General features: G+C 43.4%; 1 protein-coding gene across 2 annotated transcripts in view; it reads left to right on the top strand.

The window, feature by feature from the left end:
- Positions 1-13,997, top strand: part of ANOS1 (anosmin 1) — a 356,611-nt gene that overhangs the window by 321,047 nt on the left and 21,567 nt on the right. For both annotated transcript variants that reach the window (XM_075335484.1, XM_075335483.1), the window contains 2 exons: positions 11,461-11,681; positions 11,773-11,914. In XM_075335484.1, the coding sequence (XP_075191599.1) occupies positions 11,461-11,681; positions 11,773-11,914 (363 nt within the window). The remainder of the gene's footprint in view (positions 1-11,460; positions 11,682-11,772; positions 11,915-13,997) is intronic.

The raw sequence follows: 13,997 nt of genomic DNA, 5'->3' as shown, positions 1-13,997 counted from the left end.
AAAAAAATTATGAAAAGATTCCATAAAATTGCTGTTACCAGCACCAGATACGGTCCTACTGATACGGGTAGACTGTTGAAGATGACGAGACCGTCCCATGTTTGTCAAGTTACAACTGGGAGATTCACTCCCTTCACCTGCACGGTTGTTTGGTGGAAAAGCGGATCTAAGATTGAGTAACAGCTTCTGCTGATACTCCTGCATACGTGCGTCCCTTTCTATGGCTGGAATTATGTCACAAAATTTGGACTTGTACCGGGGATCTAATAGTGTGGCAAGCCAGTAGTCATCATCACTTCTAATTTTGACAATACGAGGGTCATGTTGGAGGTAGTGCAACAAGAAGGCACTCATGTGTCTTGCGCAGCCATGCGGACCAAGTCCACGCTGTGTTTGTGGCATAGAGGTGCTAACCGTTGCGCCATGCGTTTACCATGCGCCCTTGTTGATCCCTGTCCCCCATGGTCCCATGCCTGGCGCCTTGGTGATGATGAACGTCTGGACCTTGGTGATGTTGTTGTGTCTTGCGCATATGAATCCTCCTGTAGTTCATCCCCTTCCTGTTGTCCCACCCCCTGACTCCGAATAGTGTTTAGCGTGTGCTCCAGCATGTAAATGACTGGAATTGTCATGCTGATAATGGCCTTGTCAGCGCTAAACATATTCGTCGCCATGTCGAAACTGTGCAGAAGGGTGCATAGGTCCTTGATCTGAGACCACTCCATCAGGGTGATCTGCCCCACCTCTGCATCTCGTTGGCCCAGGCTATACGTCATGACGTATTGCACCAGGGCTCGGCGGTGCTGCCACAGTCGCTGTAACATGTGGAGAGTTGAATTCCAGCGTGTCGCCACATCGCATTTCAGGCCGAAAGACTTCTGGAGCGATGCAAGTCGCTCAGCTGCGGCGCTTGAACGGCGGAAGTGAGCAGACAGTTTTCGTGCCCTGTTCAGAAGGCCATCTAGGCCGGGATAGTGTGTTAAAAATTGCTGCACGACAAGGTTCAACACGTGAGCCATACAAGGTACGTGTGTCACCTTGCCCAGGCGAAGGGCCGCACCCAGGTTTGCAGCATTGTCGCACACGGCCTTACCAGGCTGCAGGTTGAGTGGAGACAACCATTTATTAAACTCGGACCGCAGAGCTGACCACAACTCCTCAGCTGTGTGACTCTTATTACCAAGACATGTCAAGCTAAAGACCGCCTGATGCCGTTGCGCTCTGCTGCCAGCATAGTAATGAGGGGTGCGTGATTCCTTCTGCGCAGTGAGAACGCTGGTGGCCTGACCAGGCAGGCTTGGGGCGGAGGTGGAGGACCCAGATGAGGTGGAGGATGCAGAAGCAGTGGCGGAACTTGGACAGACAGAGGATTGACACACAAGTCGTGGGGACGGCAAGACTTGTGCAGCAGACCCTTCACCATCTATCACCATAGTTACCCAGTGCCCAGTCAGCGACATGTAACGTCCCTGTCCATGCTTACTGGTCCAAGTGTCGGTGGTGAAATGCACCCGTTCACACACAGAGTTTCTCAAGGAAGCGGTGATGTTGTGTGCGACATGCTGGTGTAGCGCGGGCACACCTTTCTTAGAGAAGTAGTGGCGACTAGGCATCTGGTACTGGGGCACAGCGACAGACATAAGGTCTCTAAAATCCTGTGTGTCCACTAGGCGGAAAGGCAGCATTTCGGTAGCCAACAGCTTACAGAGGGATAGAGTCAACCTCTTAGCTTTGTCATGGGTCGCAGGAAGTGGCCTTTTATTTGACCACATCTGAGGGACAGAGATCTGGCTGCTGTGTGTAGACGGTGTTGAGTAGGGTGTCCCTGGAAAAATGCAGGTTTGTGAGGAAAGTGCAGGCGGAGACATGATGTTGCCTTCATCCAACGTTGGTGCTATCGATGTCTGAGAGAGCTGTACACACTCACTTGTTTCCCCTTCCAAACCAACTGACGACCTACCAAGCAAACTGCCTGTTGCGGTTACAGTGGTGGAAGTTGTGGTTGGAAAACCAGGTGTGACAGCTGTCCCCACAGTCCTAGAAGATGACGAGCGCGCGGATGCCATGGAAGGGGCAGGCGGTGGATGGTTCGCTCCGCTAGGCCGCATTGCAGCACGGTGAGCTTCCCACCGGGCCATATGATATTTATTCATGTGACGATTCATGGAAGAAGTTGTCAAACTGCTGAGGTTTTGACCTCTACTAAGAGAACCATGACAAATTTTACAGATCACATAATTTGGGCGATCTTTTTCTATGTCAAAAAAGGACCAGGCTAGGCAAGGCTTAGAGGCCATGCGACCTGTTGATCCACCCCGAATAATGCTCAGAGGCAGAGTGGTGGCTGAGGATGCAGTTGTAGACGTGCTACCAGTACTCCGACTGTGTCCAGGAAGGCGCAAGGTAACTTCGTCATCAGTTGCATCCTCCTCCACCACCTCTGTTGACCTCCTCGAGTGCCTGACTGTGGGTTGACAGTAGGTGGGATCTAGAACTTCATCATCAATTGTTGTGTTTGCACTCCCCTCCCCCTCAGACCGAGCCTCTTCTTGCCCTGACCGAATATTTAAGTTGTCATCCCAATCGGGTATCTGAGTCTCATCTTCATCAGTATGTTCCTCATTGTCTATAACCACAGGTGTTACAGTTTGTGACAAAGGGTGAACATTATGCTCAGAAACTTGGTCCTCACGGCCTGAATCAGAGTCACAAAGGTTCTGGACATCACTGCAGACCATTTCCTGTTCTGTACTCACTGTAGCTTGGGAGCAGACCTCTGATTCCCAGGCTATAGTGTGACGGAACAGCTCTGCAGACTCAGCCATCTCAGTTCCACCATACTGTGCAGGGCTGATGGAGACTTCAGAGCTGGGAGAAATCAAATTTGATTGGGATGACAACTCAGAGGACTGGTGTTTTTTGGATGCGGTACTTGAAGTGGCTTAGAGGGCACTTGTTGGACCACTTGAGATCCATTCAAGCATTTTCCTTTTTTGGCCATCATCTACCTTTGTTCCTGTTGTTCGTGTCCGTAAAAAAGGGAGCACATCGGATTGTCCACGGTAAGTAGTAGACATCTTACTTTTGCTGGTAGATGGTCTATCTTCAGCAGATGATAATGGAGCTTTGCCACCTTCCCCACGGACAAAACCTTTTTTGCCTTTTCCACCACGCCTCTTCCCCTTTCCACCAGCATCTGTCATTTTGCCACTCATGTTGATTGCGACAAGATTGTGCACTGAAAATGTGGTAGTAAAAATTGAGAGGTGGTGTAGATTGCAGTGGTGGTCGAGCTTTATTAACAGCAGAATAATAAAGAATAAATATCCCTGACAATGCAACTACAGCCGTTAAACTGGCAGCAAAAAATGCTAGTATAATGGCTTAGTTATAATGAGTTGGAGTGTGCAATGCAGGCAGAGGTGCTGCAAATGTCTTTGCACTAGTGTGACTAGACAAAAGTCCAATAGCCACGTTTAGGATGCCACTAGGTACACTGAGTGTTTGCTAGTATAATGGCTTAGTTATAATGAGTTGGAGTGTGCAATGCAGGCAGAGGTGCTGCAAATGTCTTTGCACTAGTGTGACTAGACAAAAGTCCAATAGCCACGTTTAGGATGCCACTAGGTACACTGAGTGTTTGCTAGTATAATGGCTTAGTTATAATGAGTTGGAGTGTGCAATGCAGGCAGAGGTGCTGCAAATGTCTTTGCACTAGTGTGACTAGACAAAAGTCCAATAGCCACGTTTAGGATGCCACTAGGTACACTGAGTGTTTGCTAGTATAATGGCTTAGTTATAATGAGTTGGAGTGTGCAATGAAGGCAGAGGTGCTGCAAATGTCTTTGCACTAGTGGGACTAGACAAAAGTCCAATAGCCACGTTTAGGATGCCACTAGGTACACTGAGTGTTTGCTAGTATAATGGCTTAGTTATAATGAGTTGGAGTGTGCAATGCAGGCAGAGGTGCTGCAAATGTCTTTGCACTAGTGTGACTAGACAAAAGTCCAATAGCCACGTTTAGGATGCCACTTGGTACACTGAGTGTTTGCTAGTATAATGGCTTAGTTATAATGAGTTGGAGTGTGCAATGCAGGCAGAGGTGCTGCAAATGTCTTTGCACTAGTGTGACTAGACAAAAGTCCAATAGCCACGTTTAGGATGCCACTAGTTACACTGAGTGTTTGCTAGTATAATGGCTTAGTTATAATGAGTTGGAGTGTGCAATGCAGGCAGAGGTGCTGCAAATGTCTTTGCACTAGTGTGACTAGACAAAAGTCCAATAGCCACGTTTAGGATGCCACTAGGTACACTGAGTGTTTGCTAGTATAATGGCTTAGTTATAATGAGTTGGAGTGTGCAATGCAGGCAGAGGTGCTGCAAATGCCTTTGCACTAGTGTGACTAGACAAAAGTCCAATAGCCACGTTTAGGATGCCACTAGGTACACTGAGTGTTTGCTAGTATAATGGCTTAGTTATAATGAGTTGGAGTGTGCAGAGGACAGGAGTGTACAGTGCCAGGATTGTGGGGCTCTGGGTAGAGGAATGGAAGCCTGCCTTTTTATTCCCTCCTAATGGGGAAATGCAGCGAGGAAATCCCTGACCTTGGCTACACAGACGCTGTCGCTGTTTTCAGGACCTGTCACCTATGGCTCTGACCCTGCCGGTACGAGCCCTTAAAAGGACTGATGGAAAGTGCTATCCCTATGCTGTCCAGCGCTGTGTATGGAGCACATACAGCTGTATCAGCGATAGGACTCAGGACGGAGCTGCGCCAGTGATGTCTGACACCAAGGACGCAGAAGAGATAATGGCGTCCGGACGGGCAGATACTCGTTTTTATAATGCAGGGACATGTGACATGGACATCCTATCACACATGCCGTTGCTTCTCTGGCTAAAAGTACACTTAGCTGTGTGTGTGTCTGGGATTGGCTGACATGCTGGCCCGCCCCACAAGACGCGCGCGCTTAGGGAAGGAAGACAAGGAAAAAAAAAAAAATGGCGATCGCCATTATACAAACAGGAGTGATCTGAAGGCGCTGTTCACGCACACTATACACTGAAATGTCATAATAGTGTGAGTCACAGAGTGACTTACACTATTACAGCGGAAAGCCAGCTAGGAATTAGCTGTTTTTTTGCTGCTAGAACCGTTCTCGAACGTTTCTAGAACTATCGAGCTTTTGCAAAAAGCTCGAGTTCTAGTTCGATCTAGAACAGGCCCCAAAATCACTCGAGCCTAGAACTGGAGAACCTCGAACCGCGAACCGCGCTCAACTCTAATCATAACAAAGAATTCTCTGAGTATCTGAAAAAAATAATTTATTGCTCTACCTAATGATGGCTTAGGCTATAAGAAGATTGCCAACACCCTCAACATGAGCTGCAGCATGATAATCAAGACCATACAGCAGTTTAATAAGACAAGTTGCAATCAGAGTAGGCTTCGCCATGTCCGACCAAACAAGTTGAGTGCATGTGTTCAGCATCATATTCAGAGGTTATCTTTTCAAAATAGACCTATGAGTGCTGCCAGCAGAGGTTCAAGGGGTGGTGAGGGTCAGCTTATCAGGGCTCAGACCATATATGCACACTACATCAAATTGGGTAGCATGGCTGTCATCGCAGAAGGAAGCCTCTTCTAGAGATGGTGCACAAGAAAGGCTTCAAACAGTTTACTGAAGCAAGCAGACTGAGGGGGTGGATTATTTCAACCTGTCCTGTGGTCTGATGAGACCAAAATAAATTTATTTTTTTCAGATGGTGTAAAACGTGTGTAGTGGCAACCAGGTGAGGAGTGCAAAGACAAGTGTGTCTTGTGTACTGTCAAGCATGATGGTGAGAGTGTCCTGGTTTGGGGCTGCATGAGTGCTGCTGGCTCTGGAAAGCTACAGTTCACTGCAGGAATCATGAATGCCAACATGTACTGTGACATACTGAAGCAGCGCATGCTTCCCTTTGGAAATTGGACCACAGGGCAGTATTCTAATATGCTAATGACCCCAAACACACCTCCAAGATGACCATTGTCTTGCTAAAGAAATTGAGGGTAAAGATGCTGGACTGGCCAAGCATGTCTTCAGACTTAAAACTTATTGGCAATCATGGGGCATCCTCAAATGGATGATGGAAGAGGAAAAGGTCTCTAACATCCACCAGCTCCGTGATTTCTTCATGGGGGAGTGGAAGAGGATTCCCATTGCTTCTGTGAAGCTCTAGTGAACTCCATCCTGAAGAAAGTTAAGGCAGTGCTGCTGGAAAATAATGATGACCACACAAAATATACTTTGGGCTGAATTTAGCCATTTTCACTTATGGGGTGTACTCACTATTGTTGCCGGCGGTTTAGACAGTAATGGCTGTGTGCTGATTTATTTAGAGGACACACGAAATTTACACAGTTGTACAAGCTTTACACTGGCCACTTTACATTGTATCAAAGTGTCATATCTTCAGTGTTGTCTCAAGAAAATCTGTAATTAAAATATTTGCAAAATTGCAATGGGTGTACTCACTTTTATATCATACAGTACATTAAAAGGAAAAAAAAGTGTTAATCTTAGGAAAGTAAATGCCAAATAAAAAGCACATTGCCCTCATCAAATGCAAAGCACCATGTAGATAATAGTTCATTGACAACTGTTAGATTTTAATAGCAATTATTTCCAGGAGTGACAGTTAAGCAGAGAAAATTTTTTAGATTTTTATATATTCTCATTCTAATTTACTCTGTCTAATTTAATGGGGTGGTTCACCCATTTTTTTATTTTCTCTATGAGTTCCACTTACCATTATAGGCGTTTTCTTCATTGGCTTCTATTTCCAGTTCTGGCACTGAGCGGCGCTATCCTGCACGCTCAGTGCCGGTCACATGACCCCCTGGTGCTGCGGTCGCTGGTATCCTCTTACGTCCCGTCAATTCTGGGCTCTCAAACTTGACGCTTATGTCAGAGGATGCTGGTGCCACTCTCAGTGATTGACTGGGCTGTGGGTGGTGACTACCGCACGTCACAGCCCAGCATCGAGGGGAGGATCCGGAGATGGCACAGTGTGGAGCAGTGAAGACAGAGTGCGCACTTACCATCCGTCAGATGTGGAAGGTACGGGGCACCAGTGTGGAGTGCAGGGGGGGTTTCTTCAGCTGAAATCCCCCCTGTCACGCAAGTATGTGATCACACTATCCGCCTGCTGTGCTCAGCTGTCAGGAGAGCGGGCGGTGTCGGCAGTGTGATCATGTGCTCCTCCCAACAGCACAAGTGACCGGACGCTGCATGGGACCAATCTACTCCACTCTGTCACCTGCACAATAAGTCCCAGAGTGGAGACAGTAACATGTAGCATCCGGTCACCTGCACAACAAGTCCCAGAGTGGAGACAGTTAGTGACATGCTCTGCTCTGACACATAGTGTGCTGCATGTCACTATCTTGCTCCAGTCTGTGACTTCTGCTGCATAAGACCCACTTTCTCCACTTTCACCTGCACAACAAGTCCCATATATAAGTCCATAATAGATCAGAAAGACCAAATGATAAAAGCTCTATTACCATGAATAGGCAGTACATACAGGAAGGAAGGAACAGTTTTGGTGGAGATCTGAGGGGAGGGAACAGTTTGGGTGGAGATCTGAGTGGGTGTGAGATAGATTGCTAGTTACTGCAAAGGATTATGGAAGTTGTAGTAACTGAACCCAGGAAGTCAAGAGAGCAAATAACTCCATAAGAGCTGGAGCCAGAAATAAGGATGTGCTGCTTTAGCACAATAAAAGGTAATATTGCTAAAAGAACATGATAGATGTGTGGAGAGGCACATATTAGCAAGATTTATGAGGAAAAAAAAACAGTTTTGGTAACTGGACAACTTCTTTAAGATTAAAAAGGAAAAAAACAGCTAGTGATACCCAAAGAACATTTTTGCATTATAAAATAAACTTATGCCGCTTTGATGTTGTTGTAATAGATTTCCTAATATCATGAGGAAATGTAAACTCGTCAAGGTAGAAATTTTTTATTTTGGTTTGACCAAGTTACTTTTATTACAAAATGAATGAATGAATGATGAAGGAGGCAGATGAGCCTCGGAAACGCGTAGGAATGATCTAAATAAAGAGAATAATTTGACTTATACATGCTCGTGGTTTTTAGCGCGGCAATAAACCCGTTTTCTCCAGTCCTTCATATTTAAAATCTGCTCTATAACGGGGCCGCTGCAGAACCACCCAAGCGCTCATCCATGCTAACAAAGGGGTTGTGACTGGCACAACCCGGCCAGGTGAGTGCACTGTTTTTATCCTCTTTCACTCTGTAAACCGGGTAAAACCCTATTGCGCCTTTCTTGTCTCCCCCATTACAGCAGTGATACCCAAAGAACATTTTTGCATTATAAAATAAACTTATGCCACTTTGATGTTGTTGTAATAGATTTCCTAATATCATGAGGAAATGTAAACTCGTCAAGGTAGAAATTTTTTATTTTGGTTTGACCAAGTTACTTTTATTACAAATCATTTCCAATTGATGTCTAAAAAAACCCTTAAAGTTCAAACAAATAGAGTCTTTCTTTGTGCGTAGTGAGGTGTTGAAGTTCAGTTAGCAGTCTTTCATACTCCCGTTGCTTTTACAGAGATTTAGTATTGAAGTTTACTGTAATTCAGTGAAATGTTTGTGAAGTCCTGCCAGATATTGGTAAAAGCTTTCATTGTTGGCAAATCTGCCCTTACTCAAGAGGAGTTAACTCATTTTCGAAATGTATTTGAAGAACATTATTTGCTTAAAAAAATACACAAAACACAGAAGAAATACTGGAGACAAAGAAATAGAACAAAATATTGTTTTATGATCCAGTTTCGCTCTGAAATACTCTGTGAGTTCTATATAAACATGCCCCTCCTACACATCGACAAGGTAATGACATATGGTAAAAATCCCTAGAGGGCCAAGATGATCTGGAGAGCAGTCATTTTGTGTATATAAATGTTTAATGGACTGAAAATTTGGAGCTGAGTTTACACTGGCATTTGGAATGCTACTTAAAAAAGGATTGTGAATTTTTACTATTACAAGTCAGCAGTGTGCCGTTATGTTAGACAGATTGTCTCATCAAGCCAACCTCTCCACTAAAAACAGCAATTGTGGTAATCAACTGATCAGAGTGGGCATGGCTGTTGGCATTCCTGGAGATCATCTGTTTTTGTGAGGGGATTTAAATATTTCCATGTGTGTGACCTGCTATGGTCAATGAATGGACCAGGTCTTCTGCATTGGAAGCTTCTCTTGCTTTGTGGCTTTGGCACATAGAGCGGGGTGTGGGGTGGGATACTTAATTATATGAATATGCCCTGAAAATGCTTATGGACAGGTTTTGTGCTGATGAGACAACCACATCAAGCAAGAATGAACCCAGTGATTTTTTTTTTCATTTTGATGGTGTTATGTTTCCCTCTGTATCCATACATCTTCAAACTAGAGCTGTAGAAGGCTAGTCCATTTTTTCCCCACCCTTTTAGTGATATGTACTGTATGTGATTTCCATTTACTGTAATGCTGCTGCAAGAACAAAGTAGAGCTTTGTGGAGAGAACAAGACATAGGACGTGGTCTAATTGTGACATAATGACATGTATAACTTTGGTTCTATTCTTCTAAACCATATACAGTACAATTGGATTACAAAAATGAATTTTATAATTTATATTCACTTGAAATATTGCAAAATTACTTTTCTTGGATGGGTCCCCAATAAACGGTTCACATGGTATCCTACCGCTGAAATCCACATTTATTATTAAATCTTTTGGGTTACTTGACAGTAAGGACCAAATTTAGTGATGTGTCTATAGTAGAATTTTGGTGTAAAACATCTCAAAAAGTAATGACATTCTTGTGCAACACAAAAGTATGCAAACATTTTGTGACTTGGCATTTTCATGTCTGTTTTGGACTGCTTTGCTAAAGTAGACAGAGATGGGGACAAGCTAAAGCAGGACGGGGCATAGCTACGCATGCCAGAAAAATTAATTAACAGTTGCCTTGTATCCTTGTCCTACGTCTATGACTAGAATGACATTTCCGGAAAGGTGCATGGAGGCATACATGACTTAAAACATGTGTCAAACTCACTTAAGGGGTTGTCCACATTTTTAGCATTGCTGGCCTGTCCTTAGGATAAGTTATCAATGTCTGATTGGGTATAACATCCAGCACTCTGTCAGTCAGCTGTCCCCTGGCAATAGCTGAAACTACTCAGTTGCTGAACTGGAAACCATAGCTAAGCTAAGTTAACGGAATCACGGTCACAACCAGGCATTGCACATCCACACCCTACTGATTCGATTTGGAGGTGAATATGCAGTATCCTGTTGTGGCCACTAGACAGTTGACAGAGATGTGCTGCTCTGCAACTGAGCAATTACAGCCACCACCAATGCCATGAACAGCTCATAGGTGAGGTTGCTGGGTCACATACCCCCAGCGATCAGACAACTAATGCTCTTTATTAAGAATAGGCCATCTACATTAATGTCCAAGTGTCGTAAGCCTTTTAATGAATTAGACACTTCTTATTCCTATGCACATATCTTTAAGACTGACGTATGAAATGCCACTTTTAATGAATCGAGGCCTATCTGTTTAGTATTCCTGCAGTTCTACCGCAGGGGTAGTAAAGTATTGCACTGTTCTCATTAAAATAATTGGACTTCTCATATGTAATCCACAGACAACTCAGATCTTCCAAAGTAAGAGATTCCTTTTGGAAACATTCTCCACTTTAACAAAGAGATACATTTTCAAAATTAACCCCTTTTTATTAACTCTTAATTAGTTTATATGCAGGTATTAAGAACCAACCTCTCTACAAATTTATCAGATCATTTTCTTCCATTTTGATAACTGACCCAAATACACAAATATTTCTTTTAAGAGATTTTTGTTTCCACCTGATAAACTAAATGCTATAAGGCTGAATACACTTTGACAGGATTCCTTACAATGACCATTGTACTATGGTTTATTATTGAAGCAGAAATGTAGTTTTCTTGCATTCATATGATTTTTAAAGATATCTGCACTACCTATTTTATATTCAGTATGGACTATAAACCCCATCAGCAGATATTTATATATTCATGCCAGACTGAAACAAACTCAGTCTATATATACATTATTTATTAGGTACCTCTATTTCTCTTAGAATTAGCATATTGAATTTATTTAGGCTGCATGTGAAGTAGGTCAGAGAAGCCACATAAAAATGCATTAATAAAGTGTTGCTGGGTTATTCCAATCTTTTGTTCGGTTTATGTTTTTGTCGAAAAATTCATTTAAACACCAGAAACTTAACAAGCAAACTATTATTACACTTTTTTTATTTCTCATGTGTATTTCAGACTTTTTATTTCTTGTGAGAACTATAAAAATATAAATCGTTGAAAGTTTTGAAATGTTTTTATTTCGTACAGGACAAGTTGTCTTTAAAGTATTGGCGAAGCCAGAAAATCTATCCGCTTCTTTTAATGTACATGAGAGTAACATCACCGGACATTTTTCATGGAAATTGTCAAAATTAAACCTTCATCAACCTATGACAGGGTTCCAAGTCACATGGGCAGAAGTCACAACAGAGAGTCGGCAGAACAGCTTACCAAACAGTATCATTTCACAGTCCCAAATTTTGCCAGCAGTAAGTAATATCTATATTATTTGAATTTCAACCCTGTACTTACTCAATTGGAAGAATTAGAAAACTTATATATGTTGCCTTCTACACACAGGACCATTATGTTCTTACTGTCCACAATCTTAGACCTTCAATGCTTTACCGACTGGAAGTTCAAGTGCTAACAACTGGTGGTGAAGGCCCAGCAACAATAAAGACCTTCAGGACACCAGATATACTTCCCCCTATACCTCACCGTAAGCAATCAAAATCTTCTCATATTTTAAATGCCTTGGATGGAATATTTATAAACTATATGTAATATATTTCTTTAAAGAAGTTATGAAGGATAAAAAAATAAATATCCATAGGATTGTAGCTGTAGAAAAGAACTAAGGTTGGCGTCACACTTGCGAGTGACTCGCATGAGTCTCGCATCGCATCTCCTGGCACGACCGCACACTCTCCTGACAGGAGCGAGTCGGCTGCATGTATTTCTTTGCAACTGAGATGCTCATGTCCAGAGAGTATCAGGCTGTGCCGGGTGATGCAATGCGAGTTACTCATGAATCACTCGCAAGTGTGAATCCAGCCTAACTCAGATATACTTACCCTCCCCAAATTCAGCACTGATTCTCAAGTGTTGTTTTGGTCTTTGTTGACAGGCCACAGCCATAATGTTTGGACTCCTGCTCATGTGACTTCTGCAGTCAATCACTGGGTTCAAGGCTCTGCTGATGTACAGAATATAAGCAGCTGAGCCAGTGATTGCTGGCAGTGGTCACATGCAGTTGTCACTTCATTATTATTATTATTATTATTTATTATTGAAAGAGGGTATACGTACAACAATCATTAACAGTACAAAACAGACTGGTATAGGAGGAGAGAGGACCCTGCTAGCGAGGGCTCACAGTCTACAGGGAATGGATGATGGTACAATAGGTGAGGACAGAGCTGGTTGCGCAGTGGTCTACTTGACTGAGGGCTATTGTAGGTTGTAGGCTTGCTGGAAGAGGTGGGTCTTGAGGTTCCTCTTGAAGCTTTCCATGGTAGGGGAGAGTCTGATATGATGAGGTAGAGCATTCCAGAGTATGGGGGAGGCACGGGAGAAATCTTGTACACGATTGTGGGAAGAGGAGATAAGAGAGGAGTAGAGAAGGAGATCTTGTGAGGATCTGAGGTTGCGTGCAGGTAGGTACCAGGAGACTAGGTCACAGATGTAGGGAGGAGACAGAATGTGCATGACTTTGTATGTCATGGTTAATGTTTTGAACTGGAGTCCTTGGGTGATGGGAAGCCAGTGAAGGGATTTGCAGAGTGGTGAGGCTGGGGAGTAGCAAGGGGAGAGGAAGATTAAGCGGGCCACAGAGTTGAGGATAGATTGGAGGGGTGCAAGAGTGTTGGAAGGGAGGCCAGAGAGCAGGAGGTTGCAGTAGTCAAGGTGGGAGATGATGAGGGCATGCACTAATGTTTTTGCTAATTCTTGGTTAAGGAAAGCACGGATCTGGGAGATATTTTTGATTTGTAGTCTGCATGAGGTGAAGAGGGCTTGGATGTGTGGCTTGAAGGATAGAGCAGAGTCGAGGGTTACTCCAAGGCAACGAGCTTGTGAGACTGGGGAGAGTGAGCAACCATCAAGTTTGATGGAAAGGCTTGTTGGAGGAGATGAGTGAGGAGGAGGAAAGACTCATCAATTGAGTCTTTCAAGAATGACGATAGTAGCAGCACAGAGGAATTTCTGGACTTTGGAAGGCTGAGTATAGCTCAGTTTTTTTCTACAGCTGCAACCATTACGATAAAAAAAATTATGGACAATCCCTTTTAATGACTTTCAAAATGTATAAGAAAATATAAAATAACCTCTCCCTCAAGTTATAAAATGCAAAGCTAATTCAAAGATGGTAGGGGCTTTTTGGCAAAAATTTTAGAATTTGATAAGACACATCACAAGTAAAATACCTGACAACTTTTTCATGCCAGTGTCCAGGAGAAGATCAACTTTGCAGCCACATCTCCTCCATATTTCACTCCTTACCTATCCAATACTTCAGAAAGATTGGATAATGTTTGGCTGATCCTGTTGATGTCAACATTATCTGAAAATATTGTTAAGCTATGTAAACATGTTGAGTATTTGGTGATTTTTTTTACCTCACTATCTGTAGGCCAAAACCAAGAATGAGTAAAAATAAAACTACAGACGTGGTGCAAGTGTTTCTGTGATATTTCTCACTCATTGTTCCTATCTTGGTTTTGGCTTAAAAATTCAGAGTTAAAAAACTCAACAAATATTCAACATATGCACATGGCCTTATGGTGTTGCCTATAAGGAAAAAT

Source organism: Anomaloglossus baeobatrachus, chromosome 2 (assembly GCF_048569485.1).
Source record: "Anomaloglossus baeobatrachus isolate aAnoBae1 chromosome 2, aAnoBae1.hap1, whole genome shotgun sequence".
Lineage (NCBI taxonomy): Eukaryota > Metazoa > Chordata > Amphibia > Anura > Aromobatidae > Anomaloglossus > Anomaloglossus baeobatrachus.
Note: the sequence above shows the minus strand (reverse complement) of the source record. Positions and strands in the feature narration are given on the sequence as shown.